Source organism: Elephas maximus, chromosome 2 (genome assembly GCF_024166365.1).
Source record: "Elephas maximus indicus isolate mEleMax1 chromosome 2, mEleMax1 primary haplotype, whole genome shotgun sequence".
In the NCBI taxonomy this organism is placed as follows: Eukaryota; Metazoa; Chordata; class Mammalia; order Proboscidea; family Elephantidae; genus Elephas; species Elephas maximus.
In genome coordinates, this window is record NC_064820.1 from 232,086,778 (window position 1) to 232,111,952 (window position 25,175).

Consider the following 25,175-nt stretch of genomic DNA (forward strand, 5'->3'; position numbering starts at 1 on the left):
TACAGCCCTGACTTTTACCTTTCCTGACTTTAAACCATGCAGTATCCCCTTGTCCTGTTCCAACGACTGCCTCTTGATCCATGTACAGATTCCTCATGAGCACAATTAAGTATTCTGGAATTCCCATTCTCTACAGTGTTCAATGCGTCAAATCTGTTCTTGAGATGGTCTCTAAATCTAGGTGGATATACTCATGGTCATACTTTGGCTCTTGTGGACTTATTCTGATTTTCTTCAGTTTCAGTTTGAACTTGGATATGAGTAATTGATGGTCTGATCTGCAATTAGCCCCTTTCCTTGTTCCAACTGGTGATATTGAGCTTTTCCATCATCTCTTTCTACAATCTGTTCGATTCATATGTATTCCATCTGGCGAGGTCCATGTGTATAGTCGCTGTTTATGTTGGTGAAAAAAGGTATTTGCAAAATTCTATCATGGGATCTCCTGTGTTGTTTCTATCACCAAGGTCATATTTTCCAACTACGGATCCTTCTTTGTTTCCAGCTTTTGCATTCCAATCACCAGTGATTATCAGTGCATCCCAATTGCATGTTCGATCAATTTCAGACTCCAGAAGTTGGTAAAAATCTTCAGTTTTCATCTTTGGCCCTAGTGATTGGTGTGTAAATTTGAATAATAGTCATATTAACTGGTCTTCCTTGTAGGCGTGTGGATATTATCCTGTCACTGACAGCGTTGTATTTCAGGATAGATCTTGAAATGTTCTTTTTGACGATGAATGCAATGCCATTCCTCTTCGAGTTGTCATTCCCAGCATAGGACTGTATGATTGTCTGATTTAAAATGGCCAATACCAGTCCATTTCAGCTCACTAATGCCTAGGATATCGATGTTTATGTGTTCCATTTCATTTTTGACAATTTCCAATTTTCCTAGATTCATACTTCATACATTCCAGGTTCCAATTATTAACAAACATGTTTGCAGCTGTTTCTTCTCAGTTTGAGTCATGCTGTATCAGCAAATGAAGGTCCTGAAAGCTTGACTCTATCCATGTCATTAAGGTTGACTCTACTTTGAGGAGGCAGCTCTTCCCTAGTTGTATTTTGAGTGCCCTCCAGCCCGAGGGGCTCATCTTCCAGCACTATATCAGACAGTATATTGCTGTTATTCATAAGATTTTCACTGGCTAAGTCTTTTCAGAAGTAGACTGCTGGGTCCTTCTTCCTAGTCTGTATTAGTCTGGAAGCTCAGCTGAAATCCGTCTGCTATGGGTGACCCTGCTGATATTTTGAAATACTAGTGCCATAGCTTTCAGCATCATGGCAACACACAATCCCCTACAGTACAACAAACTGACACACACACACATATGTATATATAAATATATGCAGCCAGCCCCACAGAAGTTAGGCAGAAGCAAGAAGAGAAGCAGAAGGAACAAAGAAGAGAGAAGAAGCAGAGAGAGAGAAAGAAATGAGGCAAAGAACCTCCTAAAAGAGAGGAGGCAAGGACTGTAACACTGAACATAGTGAGATGCCCGGAATGGGCCCAGTGGCAGAGCTGGTGGTAACAGGTAGCAGGGCCAAGTGGAGCCTGTCCTGAGGGGGCTGAGGGAGCCTGTCCTCAGGGGGCTAAGAAGAACTTGTCCTCAGGGGGCTGAGAGGAAGCCTGTACAGTCAGGAGGAGCTGAGAGAGCTGTCCTGCACTAAGAAGGGACACTGCCTGCATGCTTCCTCATCCTCAACTGTAGCCTGTTGATCCTGATCCCGAGTTGTACCCTTTTCCTCAGTAAACCACTTACCTGTAAGCATGGTCTGTGAGTTCTGTGTGGCCATCGCAACGGATGATTGAAGCCAGAAGAGAAGTAGAGAGTGCTGTGGGGGGGTGGCTGGTGTCAGAATCGGTAAAAAGATAGGAGTGTGGAGACATGTCTGACCCTCACCTCCCAGAGTCAGCTTTGGGCGGGTCTTGATTGGCGTTATCCCCCTGAAGTTCGACTTGGATGCCACATTACTACTAGTCTTACTCTGGCCATTTCACACCTTTCTTTTCCTGTTCAGCTGCTTTAGTGTCTGACAGAAAATAAAGTGGGTCTATGTGTGTGGGTCCGTTTATGGAGTATGTTGTGTTTCATTGATCTGTATGTCTGTCTTTATGCCAGTATCGCATTGTCTTCATTACTGTAACTTTATAGTAGGTCTTGGAATCAGATAAACTTGGAGTCAGTTCCTTCAATTTTATTCTAGATTTATTGACTACTCTAGATCCTTTGCATTTCCATGTTTACAATCAGCTTGCTGATTTCTGAAAAAAAATCTTGGTAAAATTTTGATTGGGATTACATTTAGTGTACAGGTCAATTTGGGAAAAGGGACATAATGGAAGACTCAGTAAATGTTTTTATCGTGTCTTCCAGTCCATGGATATGGTATTTCTCTTCATTTATTTAAGTCTTCAGTTTCTGTAAGGAATGTTTTGTAGTTTTTCAAGGTAGAGTTTTAAAGGTACACATCTGCCATTAGATCTATTCCAAGGTGTTGGGTATTTTTTGATGCTATTATAATGGTCTCTTTTAAAACTGGAGTTTGCAATTGTTTATGTATGGAAACACAATTTTTGCATGTTGATCTTATATTCAACAACATTGCTAAATTCACTTCACAGTTCTAATTTATACGTTCATTTGCATTATCTATTTGCACAATCATGGGTATCTGTAAGGAGTCCTGGTGGCGCAGTGGTTGAGAGCTCCGGCTGCAAACCAAAGGTTGGCAGTTTGAATCCACCAGGCGCTCCTTTGAAACTCTATGAGGCAGTTTTACTGTGTCCTGTAGGGTCGCTATGAGTTGGAATCCACTTGACGGCAATGTTTTTTTTTTTTCTTCATTTATTTCTCCTTTGATCTGTTAATGTGGTAAATGACTTTGCATTTTTTTGCATTTCAAATCAACCTTTCATTTTTGGAATAAACGAATTTAATCATGATGTCTTTCCTTTTTATATATTGCTGGATTTGATTGGCTTATACTTTACAGTTTTTTTATGTACGTGGGTGTATTGTGTATGAGTGTTGTATTTGTGTGTACGTGAGTGTTGGTCTGTAATTTTCTTTTTTTTAAATATCTTTGTTAGGTTTGATATTAGGGTTTTGCTGATTGGAATGTGTTTTTGTATGACTGGTATTTCTTCTTTAAATGTTTGATAAAATTAACCAGTGAAGCCAGTCTGTGTCTGGAATTATCATTATGGCATTAAATTATGGATTTAATTCTTTGACAGATAAAGAGTATTTAGATTTTCTTTTTCTTCTGTGTTAGTTTCAGTATGTTGTGTCTTTAGGGAAGTTTTTCAGTTTCCTCTGAATTGTCAAATTTATTTGTATAGGTTGCTCATAATGTTATTTATTCCCTTAACATGTATGTGATCTCTGGTGATGCCCCCTTTTTTATTCCTGATACTGATAATCTGTGTTTTCTGTGTTGTTTTCCTCGATCAATCTTCTTAGGGTTTTATCAGTTTTATTATCTTTCCAGAGGACCAATTTTTGTCTTTGTTGATTTTCTCTATTCACCTGTTTTCTGTTTCATCGATTTCCCCTCTTTATGAGTTCCTTTATTTTATTATATTTGTACAGCATCTTGAGATGGAAGCTTGGATCATTTATTTTAAACTTTCTTCTCTAATTTATGTCTTGAAAGCTATAACTTTTCCTCTAAACCACTGTGCTAACTGTGCCTCACACATTTTGATATATTGTATTTTCATTATTGTTCAGTTAAAAATGTTTTCTAATTACCATTGTGATATTATGGAAATATGTTAAAGGAACTTAGAATATTTATGGCCTATTCAGAGGTATGTTGCTTAATTTCCAAACACTTGGGAATTTTCACTTTTTGTAATTTATTTTTGGTTTAATTACATTTTGACCAGAGAACATACTATGTTTAATTTTAGTTCTTTTTATCAAGATCTGCTTCGTGGCTTAGTCATGTAGGCTGTTTTGACGAAAGTTCCTTTGTACTTGAAAAGACTGTGTATTGTGCAGTTGTTGGGTGTTGTGCATTTGTGTTGTTGTAGGTGCCGTCAAGTCAGCCCTCAACTCATGACGACCCTGTGTGTACAGGGTAGACCTGCTCCGGGGGGTTTTTGTGGCCGTAATCTTTATGGAAGCAGGTCACCCAGCCTTTCCTGCTGTGGAGCTGCTGCTTGGGTTCGAACTACCGACCTTCAGTTAGCAGCCTATCACACACTGCTTGTGCCACCCAGGCTCCTTAATGAGTTCATAGTATTGTTTAAATTTTCTGTATCCTTTCCGGTGTGTTGTACACTTGTTATATCAATTACTGAGAAAGATGTGTTAAAAAATCTCCACTATGTATGTGGACTTGTGTATATCTCTTTTTTTTTTTCTGTCACTATTTGTTTCATAAATTTTGAAACTCTGTTATTAGGTGCATACACATTTAGGATTGTTTTGTTTTCTAGATTAATTGACCGTTTTATTTTCATGAAATGTCCTTCTTTGTATCTGGTAATATTCCTTGCCGTGAAGTCTACTTTGGTGTTGATACAGCTGCATCAGCTTTCTTATGCTTAATGTTTGCATGGTTATTTTTTCCCATCCCTATGTTTTCAACCTATCTAAGACTTTACATTTAAAGTATTTCTCTTTATATGTAGTTGGTCTTTTTTTTTTTTCCTGTCAATTTCCACCTTTTAATTGAGGTGTTTAGTCCATTAACATTTAATGTAACTAATGATATGATAGATGTAACATCCTGCTGGAGTCCCTGGGTTAATGGTCAGTGTGTTTGGCTGCTAACTGAAAGGTCGTTTGGTTGCGTTCACCCAGAGGGGCTGCTGAGATCTGCTTCTGCAGAATCAGCTGTTGAAAACCCAGCGGAGCGCAGCTCTGGTCTGACACACGTGGGGTTGCCGGTAGATGGAATCCACTCAGCAGCAGCTGGCTGACTTGGTTAACACCTTGCTGTTTTCTTCTTGTCGCATTTCTTCTTTGTGCCTTTCTCCATTCCTGCCCTTTTGTATTAATAATGTATTTTCTGTAATTCCACTTTATCTTCTCTATTGGCATTTTAGATGTACCTTTTCATAGTATTCTCTTAATGGTTACATAAGAAACTAATATGTATCAATAACTTATTGCAGTTTTTTTTTTTTAAACACGTCACAATGTTAAGAATTTTACAGGTTACCAGCCCCCATCTTTTGTGCTGTTGTTGTCACGTAGTGCTTTATACCGTCAAAAATATTTTTTAAGAGTAAGAAACAGTCTTTATGTTTTCCTATAATTTACCTTTTCTGGTGTTTTTCCATTTTTATTGCATGTAGGATCATTTCCTTACAGCCTGAAGAATCTCTCTTAATTTTTTTTGAAATGTTTCCAATTATTTCAACTTTGGTTTGAATAAAAGTGTATGACTCTTTTTTTAAATAATATTTCACTTGGTATGGAATTCTGGGTTTGCAGTTTCTTTCATTCTTTAAAGATATCCTTCTACTGTCTTCTGGTTTTCATTGTTTCTCATGAGAAGTTAGGTGTCTTTCTTACTGTTGCTCTCCTAAATGTAAGCTGTCTTTTTTTTCCACTGGCTACATTTAAGATTTCCTTTATATCTTTAGTTTTTAACAGTTTTCATTGTATCTCTACTGCTTGTGGTTAGCTGAGCTTTTTGAATCTTTGAGCTCATGCCTTTCATTACTTTTGGTAAAACTTCCAGTTACCGCCTCAGTTATTTCTTCTGCCTCATTTTTGCTCCTCTTTTGTTGCAATTCCGCTTACATGCAAGTTAAATTGTTTGATATTGTATCACACGTGTCATGCTCTTCTTTTCTTCTTTTTAGATCTTTTTTCTCTTTTATACTTCAGTTTAGATAATTTATACTGACCTGACTTTGAGTTTAGCGATTCTAAACAAAATAAATAGACAAATAGATTTGGAAAAAATGTTTCCATCAAGATGATAAATAAGACCTATATTATGCAAAGGGCTTTTCTAATGTGACAAGAAAAGGACAAGCAGCCAGATGTAACAGCTGGCAGTTCATAGAACAGTATATCCAAATGGACAGTAAGCATGTAAAAACACAGTAGTTGAGGAATTGATATGAAATAACTGTGAGATTCCAGTGTACACCTATCACTCTGGCAAAAATTAAAGACCATTATAATGCCTGCTGATGCTGAATGTTTGAACAAAGGGTGCTCCATGCATTGCTGGTGAATTGTGAAGTGTTAGAACCTTTATGGAAAGAATCTGACATGTGCTAGAATAAAAATATGTTTATTCTTCATATCTGCAATGCCACTCCTGGCAGCGTACCCCACAGGAATGAAACATGAGTACGCAAGGATATATGTGCACAGATGTTTATTGCACCATTGTGCACGGTAGTAGAAAACTGAATACCAGGAGAAAGCCCATCAGTAGGAATGGCTGAAAATTCAAGCTAAATTCAGACTGTGGAATGTTACGCAGCCATTGCAAATAATAGATTATAATTCCACCAGTTACCTTGGGGAGTTTTTCTACAACATGTTGTATAAAGAAGAAAAGCTGATACAAAAAAAGGGTCTGAAGGGCCCTGTGGGCATAATGATTATGTGTTCAGATTTTATCAGAAAGGTTGGCGGTTTGAACCCACCAGCTGCTCCACAGATGAAAAGACCTGGTGATCTCCCGTAAAGATTACAGCCTAGGAAACCCTGTGGGGTAGTTCTCCTTTGTCTTATAGGGTCACTGTGAGTTGTAATCAACTTGATGGCACACACTAACAGTAATGTACTTTTTAAAAATGTCAAAAGAAGAGAAATACCCTGTATGTGTATGGGCGTGAGTTTAGTTGCGCATGGCATGAGCATGGAGAGGCTATGGTAGGATATGTATCAGGTGGTTAATACAGATTATCCAGAGGTGGTGGTGAGGGGTGATGGATGATGACGTGGGTGTAACAAGGGTAGAGATGGAGGGTGAACCAAAAAGAAAAAAATTCTGCTCTAAAACAAATCATGTGGAAAAAAGTGCGAAGAATGTGAACAGGCAGTTGAGCAAAAAAAAAAAAAAAAAACACAAATGGCCAGTAAATACCTACAAACATGTTTGACCTCAGTAATCAGAGAAAGACAAACGGAAGTAACAAAGCCATGTAATTTTTACCCATCAAATTGGCATAAAGTGGTTGATAATACCCATTGTTGATGAGGGCATAGGATAATGGGTAGCTCACTCTCAAGTAGCTGGCAGAAGTAGAAGGAAGAGCCTTTTTAGAGGGAATCTGGTGTGGTATATATCAAAATCAGTAGTATTCATGGTCTTTGATACATCAATTTCGTATCCAGAAATGTATCCTATGAGAATTACCGGAGACCCACAGAATGATGTATGTTTAAGAAGGTTTACCTTCCTTTACTTGTGATCTTTTTGGCTTTGAGCAGGAACAAGAAGCAGCCATCGAGCACAGTGAAGAAAAGAGCCTCCAGGAGGGCGTGCTGCAGCCTGAGGAGTTTGTGGCCATCGCAGACTATTCTGCTACTGATGAAACGCAGGTAGCTGTCTGTGTGCCTCGCGCACCCGGGCGTGTACTCATTTTTTCAGCGTGCTCACTGGCAGAATTAGATGTAAATTTCGCCTATGCTGAGGATTTAACCAAAAGTCACACCAAAGTTAAATAACAATGTATCCAGGTGTTTGGAACCACACGAAACCCTTCTCTTCCTTGCCTAACAAGTTCTGACCTCAGGCATGATAGGAAAGACACCTGGGGAAGGAAGAGAGTCAGCAGCAGGGTGAGGAAAAAGCACCTGTTCCAGTTTCTGCTTGGAACCTGGGTTAAGAACTAATTCCAGTTAATGAAAATAAAAATACCTGCACAAGTGTAGCTTTCCTTGCTTTGTAACAAATTTTTTATAGAGTAAGTCTTCAGTAACTAAATTGGCTACTACATAACTGAGTTACAGTGAACAGGTTGTTTAGAAATTCTATTCTAAGCTGTATTGAAAATGTTTAACCTTTGATATTGTTTTTTAAAATCTCAAATAAGCTAGGCTGTTCTTTCAGTAAGTGTTTTACAAAAATCTCTAAATTCTGGTATTGTTTTTGTAGTTTGTTGCTGTAATTACCCACTGACTACCTTTTTTTTTTTAAATAATTTTTATTGTGCTTTAAGTGAAAGTTCACAAATCAAGTCAGTCTCTCACACAAAAACGTAAAAAAAAAAGTAGTTCCTATACACCTTGCTACACATTCCCAATTACTCTCCCCTTCGTGAGACAGCTTGCTCTCTCCCTCCACTCTCCCTTTTCATGTCCATTTCACCAGCTTCTAACCCCCTCCACCCTCTCATCTCCCTTCCAGGCAGGAGATGCCAACATAGTCTCAAGTGTCCACCTGATCCAAGAAGCTCACTCCTCACCTGCATCCCTCTCCAACCCACTGTCCAGTCCAATCCATGTCTGAAGAGTTGGCTTCGGGAATGGTTCCTGTCCTGGGGCAACAGAAGGTCTGGGGGCCATGACCATCGGGGTCCTTCTAGTCTCAGTCAGACCATTAAGTCTGGTTTTATGAGAATTTGGGGTCTTCATCCCCCTGCTCTCCTGCTCCCTCAGGGGTTCTCTGTTGTGTTCCCTGTCAGGGCAGTCATCGGTTGTAGCTGGGCACCATCTAGTTCTTCTGGTCTCAGGATGATGTAGTCTCTGGTTCATGTGGCTCTTTCTGTCTCTTGGGGTTGTAATTACCTTGTGTCCTTGGTGTTCCTCATTCTCCTTTGCTCCAGGTGGGTTGAGACCAATTGATGCATCTTAGATGGCTGCTTGCTAGCATTTAAGACCCCAGACGCCACTCTTCAAAATGGGATGCAGAATGTTTTCTTAATAGATTTTATTATGCCAGTTGACTTAGATGTCCCCTGAAACCATGGTCCCCAGACCCCTGCCCCTACTACGCTGGCCTTCCAAGCATTCAGTTTATTCAGGAAACTTCTTTGCTTTTGGTTTAGTCCAATTGTGCTGACCTTGCCTGTATTGTGTGCTGTCTTTCCCTTCACCTAAAGTAGTTCCTATCTACTCTCTACTTGGTGAATGCCCCTCTCCCACCCTCCCTCCCTCCCCCCTCTCTTAACCACAAAAGAATGTTTTCTTCTCAGTTTAAACTATTTCTCAAATTCTTATAATAGTGGTCTTATACAATATTTGTCCTTTTGCAACTGACTAATTTCACTCAGCATAATGCCTTCCAGGTTCCTCCATGTTATGAAATGTTTCACAGATTCCTCACTGTTCCCTATCGATGCATAGTATTCCATTGTGTGAATGTACCATAATTTATTTATCCATTCATCCATTGATGGGCACCTTGGTTGCTTCCATCTTTTTGCTATTGTAAACAGTGCTGCAATAAACATGGGTGTACATGTATCTGTTTGTGTAAAGGCCCTTATTTCTCTAGGATATATTCCAAGGAGTGGGATTGCTAGATTGTATGGTAGTTCTATTTCTAGCTTTTTAAGGAAGCGCCAAATCGATTTCCAAAGTGGTTGTACCATTTGACATTCCCACCAGCAGTGTAGAAGTGTTCCAATCTCTCCGCAGCCTCTCCAACATTTAGTATTTTGTGTTTTTTGGATTAATGTCAGCCTTGTTGGAGCGAGATGAAATCTCATTGTAGTTTTCATCTGCATTTCTCTAATGGCTAATGATCGTGAGCATTTCCTCGTATATCTGTTAGCTACCTGAATGTCTTCTTTAGTGAAGTGTCTATTCATATCTTTTGCCCATTTTTGAATTGGGTTATTTGTCTTTTTGCAGTTGAGTTTTTGCAGTATCATGTAGATTTTAGAGATCGGGCACTGATCAGAAATGTCATAGCTAAAAACTTTTTCCAAGTCTGTAGGTAGTCTTTTTATTCTTTTGTTGAAGTCTTTGGATGAGCATAAGTGTTTGATTTTTAGGAGCTCCCAGTTATCTAGTTTTTCTTCTACATTCTTTATAATGTTTTCTATACGGTTTATGCCCTGTATTAGGGCTCTTAATGTTGTCCCTTTTTTTTTTTTTCCATGATCTTTATTGTTTTAGATTTTATATTTAGGTCTTTGATCCATTTTGAGTTAGTTTTTGTGCATGGAGTGAGTTCTGGGTCTTGTTTCATTTTTTTGCAGAAGGATATCCAGTTATGCCAGCACCATGTGTTAAAAAGACTGTCTTTTCCCCATTTAACTGTTTTGGGGCCTTCGTCAAATATCAACTGCTCATATGTGGATGGATTTATGTCTGGATTCTCAATTCTGTTCCTTTGGCCTGTGTATCTGTTGTTGTACCAGTATCAGGCTGTTTTGACTACTGTGGCAGTATAATAGGTTCTAAAATCAGGTAAAGTAAGGCCTCCCACTTTGTTCTTCTTTTCAGTAATGCCTTATTTATCTGGGGCCTCTTTCCCTTCCGTATGAAGTTGGTGATTTGTTTCTCCATCTCATTAAAGAATGTCGTTGGGATTTGGATCAGAATTGCATTAAATGTATTGATTGCTTTTGGTAGAATAGACATTTTTATAATGTTAAGTCTTCCTATCCACGAGCAAGGTATATTCTTCCATTTATGTAAGTCTCTTGGTTTCTTGCAGAAGTGTACTGCAGTTTTCTTTGTATAAGTCTTTTACATCTCTGGTTAAGATTTATTCCTAGGTATTTTATCTCCTTGGTAGCTACTGTAAATGGCATTGATTTGGTGATTTCCTCTTCGATGTTCTTTTTTTTTTTTTTTATTAACTTTTATTGAGCTTCAAGTGAACGTTTACAAATCAAGTCAGACTGTCACATATAAGTTTATATACACCTTACTCCGTGTTCCCACTTGCTCTCCCCCTAATGAGTCAGCCCTTCCAGTCTCTCCTTTCGTGACAATTTTGCCAGCTTCCAACTCTATCCTCCCATCCCCCCTCCAGACAGGAGATGCCAACACAGTCTCAAGTGACCCCTTGATATAATTAGCTCACTCTTCATCAGCATCTCTCACCTACCCACTCTCCGGTCCCTTTCATGTCTGATGAGTTTTCTTCGGGAATGGTTCCTGTCCTGTGCCAACAGAAGGTTTGGGGACCATGACCGCCGGGATTCCTCTAGTCTCAGTCAGACCATTAAGTATGGTCTTTTTATGCGAATTTGGGGTCTGCATCCCACTGATCTCCTCCTCCCTCAGGGGTTCTCTGTTGCTTTGATGTTCTTTTTCTTGGTGTAGAGGACTCCAGCTGATTTTTGTATGTTTATCTTGTATCCCGATACTCTGCTGAACTCTTCTATTAGTTTCAGTAGTTTTCTGGAGAATTCCTTAGCGTTTTCTGTGTATAAGATCATGTCATCTGCAAATAGAGATACTTTGACTTCTTCCTTGCCAATCTGGATGCCCTTTATTTCTTTATCTAGGACTTCCAGCACAATGTTGTGTAAGAGTAGTGATAAAGGGCATCCTTGTCTGGTTCTGGATCTCAGTGGGAATGCTTTCAGAATCTCTCCATTTAGGGTGATGTTGGCTGTTGGCTTTGTATAAAGGCCCTTTATTATGTTGAGGAATTTTCCTTCTATTCCAATTTTGCTGAGAGTTTTTATCATGAATGAGTGTTGAACTTTCACTGACTACGTTTTGAAATTGCCGTGATTTACCAGGATTTATCACCAAGCTGCAGTTGAAATATCAGTTAGTTTTGCTAGTAGGTTATTTCTTTCTTTTTTTTTCCTTTTCCTTTCCCAGCTCAGTTTTTTGAGAGGAGAAAAAATTCTTATCCTGAGACAAACTACTGCTGATTGGTGGTGGGGTGAGCGTGCAGGCTGCTGCGGTTATATACCAGCTAACCATGTTGGGAAACACCTGGAGGAGTATGATCCTGAAGACACATGGCAAGATGAAGAGTATTTTGGCAGCTATGGAACTCTGGTAATTGTTTTTCAAATTCCCTGTTTAGTTTGCCAGGTGGTGGTTTCTTCTCTCTGGTTGTCTGTTCGAACTTTAAGAAAATAATCTCTGAGCTTCCTCTCCTCATTGATTAGAGCAGAGGTTGGCAGCCATTTCTGTAAATATCTTCAGCGTAGTGGGTCATACAGCTCCTGTGTTGTCTACCTAACTCTGTCAGCATAGCACAAAAGCAGCCATGGACAACACAGAAGCAAATGAGCATGGCTGTGTTCCAATAAAACTTTATTTAATAGGATACTAAATTTGAATGTCTTATAATTTTCATGTATCACAAAATATTATTCTTTGAGTTTTTTTTAGCCATTTAAAAATGTGAATACCTTTCTTAGCTTGCAGAGCCATACAGAATTAGGTAGAGGGCTGGATTTGGCCCACAGGCTGTAGTCTGCTGATGAGTAGTTTAGAGGTGCTGTGTCCTGGTAGTAGTAGCGTCAGAACCTGTGTGACTTCGGGGGAATAATGAGAATCAAGATCAGTCCAGCGGTCATTCCTATGAGGTGGAAGTCAGACAGCCTCCAGCCTTTTTACTGGTTCTTACACCAGCCATCCTTCCCACGGCACTCTCAGCTTCTCTGTGGTTTTGATAATCTGTTGCATTGGCCACATGGAACTCACAGACCATACTTACAGGTAAGTGGTTTATTAAGGAAGTAACAGGGTACAACTTGGGATCACAATCAGCAGGCTACAATTCAGGATCAGGAAGCATGCAGGCAAAGTCCAGAAGACTCCCCGGAAGTGGAAAGCACATCCCTCCCTTCTTCAGTGTAAGACAGCTGTCTCAGCTCCTCTCAGCTGTGCAAGCGAGTAGGCCCTTCTTTCTGCCGTGCATGCTCCCTCTCAGCTGTGCAGGCCTCCTCTGGGCCCCCTCAGGATAGGCCTCCTCTGGGCCCCCTCAGGACAGGCCTCCTCTCGGCCCCCTCAGGACAGGCCTCCTCCGGGCTCCCTCAGGACAGGCCTCCTCTCGGCCCCCTCAGGACAGGCCTCCTCCCCGCTCCCTCAGGACAGGCTTCCTCTCAGGACCGGCTCCTCTTGGCACCATGAGGACAGACCTCCGCTTGGCATGCTGAGCACAGGCCTCTCTGCTTTCGGCCTCCCTGCCCTTGGCCTCTCCATTGTTAACTGATCCAGCTCATAGCCAGTGGTGCAGTTGTGTTCAGCTCTCTTCACTGCACTCCTAGCAGCAGGTTTTTGCTGTCACCACCAGCTCTGCTGCAGGATCCCTTCTGGGCCTGTCACCGCTGACTCTGCTGCAGGGCCCTTTCCGGCCTGCTCGTCTTCAATGTTACAGCCCTTGACCTGTGTTACAGCTCTTTTAGGAGGTTCCTTGCTTCCTCTCTCTTTTTGCCTTTTCTGTTTTCCTGCTTCTTTCTTTCTTCTTCTGCCTGCCAGCCTCTATAGGGCTAGCTGCATATAAGAAAACTCCTCATCAGTTTGAAGGCTTAGCCCTCCTACCAGGGCCACAAACTAACCAGTCCTCTCTCTGTCCCTTTTAGTAGCCCACAGATGCTTCATTTGCATGATAGGCAATAGCCACTAAACTTGTACTTTCACACAAAGACCATAAGCTATACTTGGCACTAGTCTGCTAAGAAGCTGAGCTTGCCGGCGGGGCGGGACCAGGGGCTCATCTTCAGGGGGCAGGAGAGAGTCCTTGTCGCAGGCCAGCAGCTCGGGTTCAAGGGGACGAGACCCACACCGTAGGGACAGCTTTGGCTTTAATGCTTCCTGCATCACGGGGGCCAGAGTGTCTGGTGACTGTTTCATGGGTAGAGCTTCCAAGGTCCCTGCAAGGGACATGCCCAGTTTCAAGATTCCTCCCACTCAGGGAAGCCCAAAGTCACAGCATCCCCGCCGAGCACTTACAGTACCCTGCCCAGACACAGCCTCCAGTCAGGGTTCATTTTGGCGTAAGCAGCATTGCTGAGCTACACGGTTAACAAGCCATCTTTATAAGGTCTCCAGAGGAACAGAGGCAGGAGACCGGCGTAGGGTTGGGTTCTTGTGCAGGAGGGGAAAGGTCGGGTTAACCTCCTGTGCACAGTTCTGTAATGGTGGTGTTCTGGTCCTCAGATTTTCTCCTAAACTTTGTAGTACCCCTGCCTTTTAAAATCTAATTCTGTACGTAATGTTACCATCTTGTCTTCAGGTACTTATTTTACTAAATTTATGCCTTTTTGAATTTATGCTGTAGTACTGAAAGGGAAATATTTTCTTTCCTTTTGGTTGGCATAGACTTCTTCCTCTGCATCCTGTTCACCTCCCTTTCCTCATGCTGCCTGCCCCCATCCACCCTTTATTTTTCATTCTACAATGTGTGTGTGAGGGCTACGTGAAAGCTCTTCCTGACCTCCTGTTTGTGCTGGCGCAGCCTAGGTGGCCTGTCCTTGGCTACATTATTTCCTGGGTCTGTCTTCCCCTCCAAGTGATACAGTTGTCAGCTGGGGTTTCTACAGTTTGAAAGCGCTGGGGGGCGGGAATGAAAGATAGGAAGTGGGGTGGGGGGGATGGGGAATGGGACTGCAGGAGGCACTACTGTGGCTGTGTGGCCTTGTCTGCAGACAAGGGCTCTGACCGCCCTTCTGTGGCTTTCTTAACTGTCTTGGGTGAGCCTTTCTTTGAGTCCCTCTACTGGGGGATTGGAGTGATTCCAGGGGGTATGTCCATGGCTTTTGGGGTGTCCTCCCAGAGAGTTGGCCAGGGTTGTGTTCCTACTTGGTGTCATCTCCCTCCCCTGGGCTGTAGTTTCTGCACTCCCTGAGTGAACAAGGGGGAAATCTATGTGTGAAATATGACTTTTGGGCCCCTTTGCCAGGCGGGGAGATTGCAGCCTTTGCTAAGGGCCACTGTGAGCGCCCTCTGGTGGTCTCTCTTGGTGGATACTTGACCAGGTGGTGTCTCGGGTTGGGAATGTGGGGATTCCTGCTGTATTGGGTGGGATTGGTGGTGCTCCAAGGCTGACATTCACACCTCCGTCCCGAGTGGTCCACAACTGCTTCTCCACCTGCCTGGCTCTTGGGAGAAGACACAGGGAGAAGCTATAGGGAGCACCATGCTGAGCCGAGAGGATTCCGGAAACTTCTGCTTCACTCCTTTGTTGGCCACTTATATGCTGGTGTATTTTTGCTTTTTTAAACCTATTTGTTCCTCATATTTTTGGGTATGGGGTGGTAGGGTTAAAAGGTACTCATTCTGGCTCTAATCCTCCATCTCAAACCAGAACTCCATGTGTGTTAGGCTAATGGCAGTGATTCTACATGTGTATTTCCTCTAGAAACTTCACTTGGAAATGTTGGCAGACCAGCCACGAACAACTAAATACCACAACGTTATCCTGCAGAATAAAGATTCCCTGAAAGATAAAGTGATTTTGGATGTTGGCTGTGGAACGGGGATCATCAGCCTCTTCTGTGCGCATCATGCTCAACCCAGAGCTGTGAGTAGAAAATGCTGGTCCTCCGGTCTGTTCGTGCCAAGGTGGGCCGGTGAGAACGGTCCCTGCTGGGAACCTCACTGTTTGATTGCCTGCTCAGGCGGCTGTCTCTGTGAAGTGACCCTGTGTTCAGGGACTTGGGCAGTAGCTCCCAGCCAGGGGCCGAGCCTTGTGAGGCTGCGATGTTGCCATAATGAGGCTCAAACAGTGATTGTTTTTAAATGGAATGGAATAGGGCAGGATAAGAAATGCCAGAGGGAAGTACGTGTTGTGGGGTATTTTTGTGAAATGTTTGTTTAGTTGGATGTAGAGATAAGTGGTCCCACGTCAAGCTAGGCTGCAGTGTGCAGATCACCATCGGGGGTGTGATGCACCCTTTGGTCAGGGTCTGAGACCCTGCCTTGCTCAGGCATAGCCCACCTCATGGGCAACGTGGAAGACCCTCACTCACCATGAAACGCGGCCCTCTGCCCTTAAGGCCTGTCTGTCTGTGCTGTTGGATTGTGCCTTGTGACAGCTGGCACAGATGAGTGATGATCCTGTTTTATAGGACTCGCCTGACCCAGATTCTGCTGGAACTGGGACCTGGCCCTTGGCATCCTCCACCAGGCTGTCCTCTGAGAACTTATATTTGGAATTGCCTGACGCAGTCACTGGACACAGAGACAGATTCTGGCTGTGCTGTTGGGCACCAAGAGCATCTAGGATCAGTTGTAGATTAGGCTTGGCTATGTGTGCACATGCCTGGCCACAAGTCTTCTTAGCCAGGAGGGCTTCCTAGAGTGGGCGGTCCTGGGTGGGGCAGGTGTGGAGGGAAGAGGAAGGATTAGAAGCAGCTATTCGATCCGGAAACAGAGCCCCTCCCTGATACTGTCAGGGTGTCCGGAGCAGCTGCATGGCCAGTAGCTGTGTGCACTGCCTGCCACCACCCAAACCCTGTCTCCTTCTCTTGCTGCACTCAGTGGTTTTCTAATGTTGATTCTACTCCAGCTGTCTCAGTCCACTCAGACCCAGGAGATGAGATGGCCGTCACGTGGAGTGGGGCCAGAAGCCTCTTCAGCACGCTTGACCAATGGACTTCTGTCCTGCCCGTAGGTGTATGCTGTGGAGGCTAGTGAGATGGCGCAGCACACAGGGCAGCTGGTGCTGCAGAACGGCTTCGCTGACACCATCACCGTGTTCCAGCAGAAGGTGGAGGATGTGGTACTTCCAGAGAAGGTGGACGTGTTGGTGTCCGAGTGGATGGGGACCTGCCTGCTGGTGAGAGGGGGTGGGGCTGGGTCAGGCAGTGTAATGTGATAGGGGGAGGGGTTCCCAGGTCAGGTGGGGTCATGTGATGGGGGAGGAGTACCTGAGTCAGGTAGTGTCATGTGATGGGGGAGGAGTACCTGAGTCAGGTAGTGTCATGTGATGGGGGATGGAGTACCTAAGTCAGGTAGTGTCATGTGATAGGGAGAGGTGCCCTGGTAGGGTAATGGCATGTGGCGGGTGGGGGAGGGGTGCCTGAGTCCGGTAGTGCCATGTGACAGGGCGGAGGGAGGCACTGTGATGTGGGGACAGCTGTGGTGTAACAGGAGCCCACGGAGGAGGGTTGGATTTTACTCAGGTTTCCAAACACAGGCATGACCAGGTCAGTCCCGGGGATCTTCACGTATCATTATTAATTTTAATTTTTTTTCTAAGTTAAGATGTGATTTCTTGTATGAACATTGTGTTCATTGTCTTGAGTTTTTGACTCATTAAAAAGATGCTTTTGTGACAGATTGAAATCAAAGTTAGTGTAACTTTCTCATGAGTGGTTTATGTAAGATATGTTGTCTTTGGACACCTGCAAGTATCATGCAAGTATCATGATCAAGTGTTAATACACATGACTCTTGAATATACGCAGAGTCTCCCTCTTTTCCTTAGCCTGAGATTGTTCTCTCCTCAGAGACCGTGTCTCCTGCTGTACTGAGAAAACCATGGTTAGCGCTACTTGGGGGATCCCATTGTACGGCCTGGCCTTTCACAGGCTATTCTCTTCTTGAGTCTTCTTGCTGCACGTGAATAGAAGGGAACGATTTCCTGGTTACGCCTGTGATCAGTCAGGGTTGCTGTAGCAAATCCTGCCAACTACGCCATTGTACAGACGAGTCCAGGGAGACTACGATTGCCCACTTCGGATGCCGGACTGTGTGGTGAATAACAAATCCCACTCCATACGCCAGTGCATCCTAAGGAAATCTCAGCTTCCTACCCTATTCAGTTCAGACTTCAGCTGCCCATGCAGCCCTTCTTTCTCACATCCCCATTCGCCCAGGGCTAGGTCAGTGGATACCAGTCACAGGCTCAGGAGTCCACATGACCCCTTCCCCCCACTTCAGACTAACCCGTTGCCGTCGAGTCAGTTCCGACTCATAGCGACCCTATGCAGAACAGAACGAAACACTGCCCAGTCCTGCGCCATCCTTACAATCGTTGTTATGCTTGAGCTCATTGTTGCAGCCATTGTTGAGCTCATTGTTGCAGTCCACCGCGTTGAGGGTCTTCCTCTTTTCAGCTGACCCTGTACTCTCCCAAGCATGATGTCCTTCTCCAGGGACTGATCCCTCCTGACAACACGTCCAAAGTATGTAAGACGCAGTCTCGCCATCCTTGCCTCTAAGGAGCATTCTGGCCGCACTTCCTCCAAGACAGATTTGTTCGTTCTTTTGGCAATCCATGGTATATTCAATATTCTTCGCCAACACTACAATTCAAAGGCATCAGCTCTTCTTCAGTCTTCCTTATTCATTGTCCAGCTTTCACATGCATATGATGTGATTAAAAATACCATGGCTTGGGTCAAGCGCACCTTAGTCTTCAGGGTGACATCTTTGCTCTTCAACACTTGAAGAGGTCCTTTGCAGCGGATTTGCCCAATGCAATGCATCTTTTGATTTCTTGACTGCTCCTTGCATGGCGGTTGATTGTGGATCCAAGTAAAATGAAATCCTTGACAACTTCAGTCTTTTCTCCGTTTATCGTGATGTTGCTCCAGTTGTGAGGATTTTTGTTTTCTTTATGTTGAGGTGTAATCCATACTGAAGGCTGTGGTCTTTGACCTTCATTAGTAAGTGCTTCAAGTCCTCTTCACTTTCAGCAAGCAAGGTTGTGTCATCTGCATAACGCAGGTTGTTAATGAGTCTTCCTCCAATCCTGATGCCCTGTTCTTCTTCATATAGTCCAGCTTCTGGTAATATCTGTTCAGCATACAGATTAAATAGGTATGGTGAAAGAATACAACCCTGATGCACACCTTTCCTGACTTCAAACCAGTCAGTATCCCCTTGTTCTGTCCGAACAACTGCCTCTTGATCTATGTAAAGGTTCCTCATGAGCACAATTCAGTGTTCTGGAATTCCCATTCTTCGCAGTGTTATCCATAGTTTGTTATGATCCACACAGTTGAATGCCTTTGCATAGTCAATAAAACACAGGTAAGCATCCTTCTGGTACCCTCTGCTTTCAGCAAGGATCCATCTGACATTAGCAATGATATCCCTGGTTCCACATCCTCTTCTGAATCCAGCCTGAATTTCTGGCAGTTCCCTATTGATATACTGCTGCAGCCGTTTTTGAATGATCTTCAGCAAAATTTTGCTTGTGTGTGATATTAATGATATTGTTCTATAATTTCCACATTCTGTTGTATCACCTAGACTAGCCAGCCCCAAATTTGGGGTTTTCCTCTACCCTCTCAGAGTACCAACCACAAACCCAGGAGTCCACATGACTCGCTCCACTTTCAGACTAGCCAGCCCCTACTACTCCTTTGGGTCCTGTATTTCATCAGAATGACTCACAGTGCTCATGGGAGATACCATGCCCATGATAACAAAAAGAGATACAGAGATGCATAGGGCAGGGTTCAGGAGGGGTCCCAGTGTGGAACTTCCATGTCCCAAGGGAACACACTGCCCTCCCCAGAGCAGATGTTCCATCTTACTAACCAGAAAGTTTCATCTGAGCCTCAGGACTCAGAACTTTTATTGCCCTTCCCATGTGGCCATGATAAATTACATCATGTTTATGACGCTTGGGTGGCATTTGGCCCCCAGGTGGGCCCTCTTGGTCTGGTCAGCCCCCATTCGTTAGCTTTAGGTATAGCCTGGCTCTCAGGAACAAAAGACCAAATTGCTTTCTGTACCCTACAGTCCCCCTGATTGGGACATTCAACTTATCCTGTCTAAGTATCTCGTGTTCATAACACTTGAATCAAGCAGCTCAGATGTGAGTGAGTGCTGATGGGAACCCAGGTGGGCCTGGTGCTTCAGCAGATGCTGCTAGCCCACCCTTTTCTCCTGAGGCTGACTCTGGGTTTAGCATCTTGGGACATGAGGTTTTAGAGTGAATCATCCTTATCTGAAATTTAGTTTCCTGTGTAAAAACTCAGAAAATAACATCTGGGTGAGGGTGAGAGGACTATGACAGATGCTCCCAGCTGGAGAACCTATTTAAATAGGAAGAAATAGCTGTTGAGTGTTGCCCCAGCTTTTTACAGATTGTAAAGAAGGAGGGAGATGATGGCAAGAGACGTTCACCCCTGCTGAAATGACCTAGTCTGAAGATCAAGTGTGAATAGGCTCTGGGTTCATGAGGGAACCCTGGTGGCGCAGTGGTTAAAAGCTCGGCTGCTAACCAAAAGGCTGGCAGATCAAACCCACCAGCCGCTCCTTGGAGACCCTATGGGGCAGTTCTGCTCTGTCCTGTAGGGTCGCTATAAGTCGGAATGGACTTGATGGCAATGGGGATGGGTTCATGAGATGATGTGCCGGGAGAGAGGGCCCACACCGTCTGTCTTAGTCTCCTAGGGCTGCTGTTAGAGAAATAACACAAGTGGGTGGCTTTAATGAACAGAAATTTATTTTCTCACAGTTCAGGAGGCTAGAAGTCTTACGGGCACTGGCTCAAGGTGAAGGCTTACTCTGTCTGCTCTGGGGGAAAATCCTTGTCTCAGCGTCTCTAGGGTTCTTCCTGGCATTCCCTGGCAATATCCATGTGGCATCCGTCTTTCCTCCATTTGTGCTTATTTGCTTTTGTGCCTAATCTGCTTTTTTTTTTTTTTAAATAATTTTTATTGTGCTTTAAGTGAAAGTTTACAAATCAAGTCAGTCTGTCACATATAAACTTATATACACCTTACTACATACTCCCACTTACTCTCCCCCTAATGAGTCAGCCCGGTCCCTCCTTCCAGTCTCTCCTTTCTTGACTGTTTTGCCAGTTTCTAACCCCCTCTACCCGCCCATCTCCCCTCCAGACAGGAGATGCCAGCACAGTCTCAAGTGCCCACCTGATGCAAGTTAATCTGGTCTTTTTATATCTCAGAAATGGTTAGGTTTAAGAAGCCTATACTGATGTGGACTCATTAACATGGCAAAGGACCCCCTGTTCCCAAATGGGATTAACGTCCGCAGATGAAAGGGTCAGGGTTTACAACACGTCTTTTGAGGGGTCATAATTTAGTCTATTACAGCATCACCCACAAAGGACGATGTTCTAAAATAACTTTGTCCTAAACACTGTTGTCCGTTCAGTAAGCACCCAGGTGCGCCACATTTGGGAGAGCCCGGATGGGTCAAGGGCGGGTGGACCATGAGGCATGAGGCAGGGAGTGTCAGCAGCCCCAGGTTCACTGAGCGGCTGTGCCGTGTTCCAGGACTGGCAGGAGACTGCAACAGCTAGACCAGTGAGCTCCAGGGAGTCAGATTTATCAAGGGCCGGGGCTTTGCAGCTGAGTGGGATAGAGGATAAGATGGCATGGAGGGAGCACACTGCTGGGCCATGGTTGTCCCGGCAGGCAGGGGCGTGTGGAGAAGGTAGAGGATGGTGCCACAGTATAGACCCTGCCTTTGTGTCCTGGGGCTGCCGTGAACAAAGTACCACAGACTGGGTGGCTTATAAGAATAGAAACTTACTCTCTCACAGTTCTGGAGGCCACAAGCCCAAGATCAAGGTTTTGGCAGGGCCATACAGGCTCTAGTGGAGAATCCTTTCTTGCCTTTTCTGGCTTCTGGTGGCTCCAGGAGTCCCTTGGCTTGTGGGAACATCACTCCAGACTCTGCCCACGTCTTCCTGTGGCCATCTCCCCTGTGTGCTCTGCTTTCTCCTCTTACAAGGTCACCAGGATTGGCTCCAGGAGTCCCTTGGCTTGTGGGAGCATCACTCCAGACTCTGCCCACGTCTTCCTGTGGCCGTCTCCCCTGTGTGCTCTGCTTTCTCCTCTTACAAGGTCACCAGGATTAGGGCCTTCCTAATGCAGTATGACTTCATCTGGACTTGGTTACATCTGCAAAAGCTCTGTTTTCAAATAAGGTCACATTCACAGGTACTGGGGGTTAGGACTTTAGCATGTCTTTTTAGGGGAGACAGTTCAACCCACAACAGACTCTCTTCCTTTTTTTTTTTTTTTCCAATAAAGAAAGCTGTTCAGAATCCCAGATAAGACATCTGTAAGGTGTCTGTGTGGTGCAAACGTTTGCACTCAACTACTAACCTGAAGGTTGGTGGTTTGAACCCACCCAGGGGCTCTGCAGAAGAAAGGCCTGGCAATCTGCTCTGTAAAGATTAAAAAACAAAACCCAGTGCTGTCGAATCGATTCCGACTCATAGCGACCCTATAGGACAGAGTGGAACTGCCCCATAGAGTTTCCAAGGAGCTCCTGTCGGATTCGAACTGCCGACACTTTGGTTAGCAGCCATAGCACTTAAAAGATTACAGCCAAGAAAACCCTGTGGAGCAGTTCTACTCGGTAACACGTGGGGTCACCATGAGTCGGAGCCAGCTCGACGGCAACAAACAAGTGAGGATGGAAGGATGGCACTGGTGTGAGATATTTAGGAGAAAAACTCTAGGACAAATTTCCTTCTCTGCTGGAGATTCTCAACAGTGTGAAAGCATTCAGTGACGTCTCCTGTCTCACCAGGGCTCTTCCTTAAACCCCTGTCTCTGTCCAGTTACAGCCCTATTTTTCTCATGGCCTTTGTCGCAGAACTCCGGGAAACAGCTGACTGTACCCAGTGTCCTCACTTCCTCCCCTCCATCCTCTCTGGAACCCATCCCAGTTCAGTTTTATTCCCCTAACTCCTAATCTACTTCTGTCAAGGCCATAACCACCAGTCTCCGTCGCTGATTCTGATGTTCTGTTTTCAGCCTTTATCTCACCCCACCTCTTAGCAGCCTCTGAGCATGCCCTTTTTCTTTTTTTTAATTATTGTACTTTAGATAAAGGTTGACAGAACAAACTAGCTTCTCATTAAACAATATTGTTTTGTGACATTGATTACCAACCCCACGACATGTCAGCACCCTGCCTTCTCAACCTGAGTTCCCCGTTACCAGCTTTCCTGTCCCCTCCTGCCTTCTCGTCCTCGCTCCTGGCCTGGTGTGCCCCTTTGGTCTTGTTTTGTTTTACGGGCCTGTCTAATCTTTGGCTGAAGGGCTTTTCCTTTCTTTTGCCGTCTCTTTCCACTTGTAATGGCATTTTTTATTTGCTATTTAACTTTCTAAGGAAAGAAAAATTGAGATTTTAAATTATTACCATAAATTTTACGTTCATCGTTCTATCATGCGATGCCAGTGTTAAACGCAAAGATAAGAACGTTTGTTAGCAGAATCACGGTCATCATGCAGTTTATAGCTCGTAGCTCCTGCGTGCGCGTGAATTTCACTCTCACAAGAACAGTGGGAAAGCTGCACAGAACTACTTCAGCTGTCTGCCTTCACTTGGTATACACGTTCTACCAACGCTCTCAACCAGGGCTCCCTGATGAGAGGGGAGGGACTGAAAGGAAAGCGGGCCGTGGGTGCCTGTCTTCCTTTTCTCTCCGTGTCCTTGTGGTCAGCATAAGGGCTGACTAATGCAGGGATGTCGCAGAGTAAGAAAGGACAAGATGGGGCAGTTGGGTGCGCTCAGCACACATGTCCTTGGCTTGTACACCCTCTGCCCCATCCAGTGGCACCTAACAGCACAGGCTCAAAGACGGAGTAACTGGGAATTTCAGAGTAGTGACAGTGAGCATTAAACAGGTACAGCTGGCCGGGTGTCTTGTTACCCAAGTCTTCAGTATAGGCACTGTCCCTTGGGGCTGTGTTGTTGGCCTGAGGTGGCAGTGTAGGAAGGACATGGCCGAGGGCATGGGGAGGGTAGGGCACGGTCTGGGCCAGAGCAGAGGGGGCTGGCCATGTCAGGAGAGCCCAGGTGTAGGGGCTGGGGGAGTTTTCCAGGAGGGGCTGGTCCATACAGGGCAGGGCAGGGCAGTGCAGACAGGCTGTCAGGGGCCTGCCTGTGAGGGTGCCTTGATGTGAGGATGCAGGGTAGGGTGGATGTGACTGTTCACTAAAAAACCCAGTGCCGTCGAGTTGATTCCGACTCATAGCGACCCTATAGGACAGAGTAGAACCGTCCCGTAAAGTTTTCAAGGAGCGCCTGGCAGATTCGAACTGCCGACCCTTTGGTTAGCAGCCGTAGCACTTAACCACTGTGCCACCAGGGTTTCCAGACTAGACACCGTCTAACCAAGTACCAGTGGTATCTCTCTTCCTCCTGGTCCGACAGTTCATAGCGTTAAGGAGTGATTTCACTCAGCTTAGCGGGTGTGAAAATTCTGCGAGATGAGAAGGCAGAGGGGACAAGAGCTGGCTGAATGGACGTGGGGCATAGAGGGTGGGAGGAGTGTGCTGTCACATTGTAGGGAGAGCAGCTAGGGTCACATAACAATGTATGTATAAGTTTTTGTAGGAGAAACTGACTTGAATTATAAACTTTGACTTAAGGCACGATTAAAAAAAAAAAGCATAAAAACAAACCAAAAAAAGGGTGTGAAAATTCTGAGACCACCCCAACCAAATAATTCCACTTATCAGTTAAAGTCCTACAGCAGCTAAAACGCAGGGGCTTTTTCGAAGCCCAGTAGTGACAGACCCCTAAGTGGCTGAGGTGGGGCGAGCACATACATTTTCCTGACTGTTAGGGCAGCCCAGTTTTGATTATGGCAGCAAAAACTTGTGGGTATAAAATAGATTGTCTAAGGCACTCTTCCGCGTGGTGCTGGGCAGCGCTCACCTGGCTAGAGTGCTCTTGTGCTGAAATTCATGAGAGCCCTGGGCCGGGGTCACGTTCAGACTGAACGGAGCGGGGAAAGCTCTCCCGAGGATCCACGGCCTCAGCTGTGGGGTGTTCTGTGTCTCTTCCCTCCTCATACAGTTTGAGTTCATGATTGAGTCCATCCTGTACGCCCGGGACATGTGGCTGAAGGAGGACGGGGTGATCTGGCCGACCACGGCCGCACTCCACCTCGTGCCCTGCAGTGCCGACAGGGATTACCACAGCAAAGTCCTCTTCTGGGACAACGCTTACGAGTTCAACCTCAGCGCACTGAAGTAAGTTGAATGGGTGAGTCGGGAACAAAAAGAGTTCCAGAGCTTTCTAGAACATTCCTGGGCCAGCGGGAATCGTTGTCTAGGTCTCTGCTCAGGTGGGTGGGCTCTGGACCCCTGGTGCCCTGGCAGGGAGGTGCAGGTGGTGTATAGACGGCCCGTGAGGGCGGAGTGATAGTTGTGGCTTTTTTGTGGAGGTGGTCCTCTGTGGGAAGTGTAATCGCTTTAGGAAAGTTGTTCCCAGCACACTTAGTGACCCGGAATGACTGTGAGAATTTGGCCGAGGTTCTTCCACCATGCCCTTTTCCTCTTCTCCTGTCCCTAGCCCAGCTCCTGATGGGCAAGGGATTGTCACTTCTGAGGAAGGCCGGGGGGAACATACTGTCTTACCCCA

The 25,175-nt window shown here is 44.8% G+C and overlaps 1 protein-coding gene across 5 annotated transcripts in view; it reads left to right on the forward strand.

The window, feature by feature from the left end:
• PRMT2 (protein arginine methyltransferase 2) overlaps window positions 1-25,175 on the forward strand; it is a 51,276-nt gene that overhangs the window by 14,417 nt on the left and 11,684 nt on the right. For 4 of the 5 annotated variants that reach the window (XM_049875089.1, XM_049875090.1, XM_049875088.1 and 1 more), the window contains exons 3-7: window positions 7,422-7,532; window positions 11,724-11,906; window positions 15,220-15,381; window positions 16,474-16,638; window positions 24,609-24,784. In XM_049875089.1, the coding sequence (XP_049731046.1) occupies window positions 7,422-7,532; window positions 11,724-11,906; window positions 15,220-15,381; window positions 16,474-16,638; window positions 24,609-24,784 (797 nt within the window). Of the gene's footprint in view, window positions 1-7,421; window positions 7,533-8,340; window positions 8,486-11,723; window positions 11,907-15,219; window positions 15,382-16,473; window positions 16,639-24,608; window positions 24,785-25,175 lie in introns of those variants that run through there. The other variant, XM_049875092.1, reaches the window with a different exon arrangement.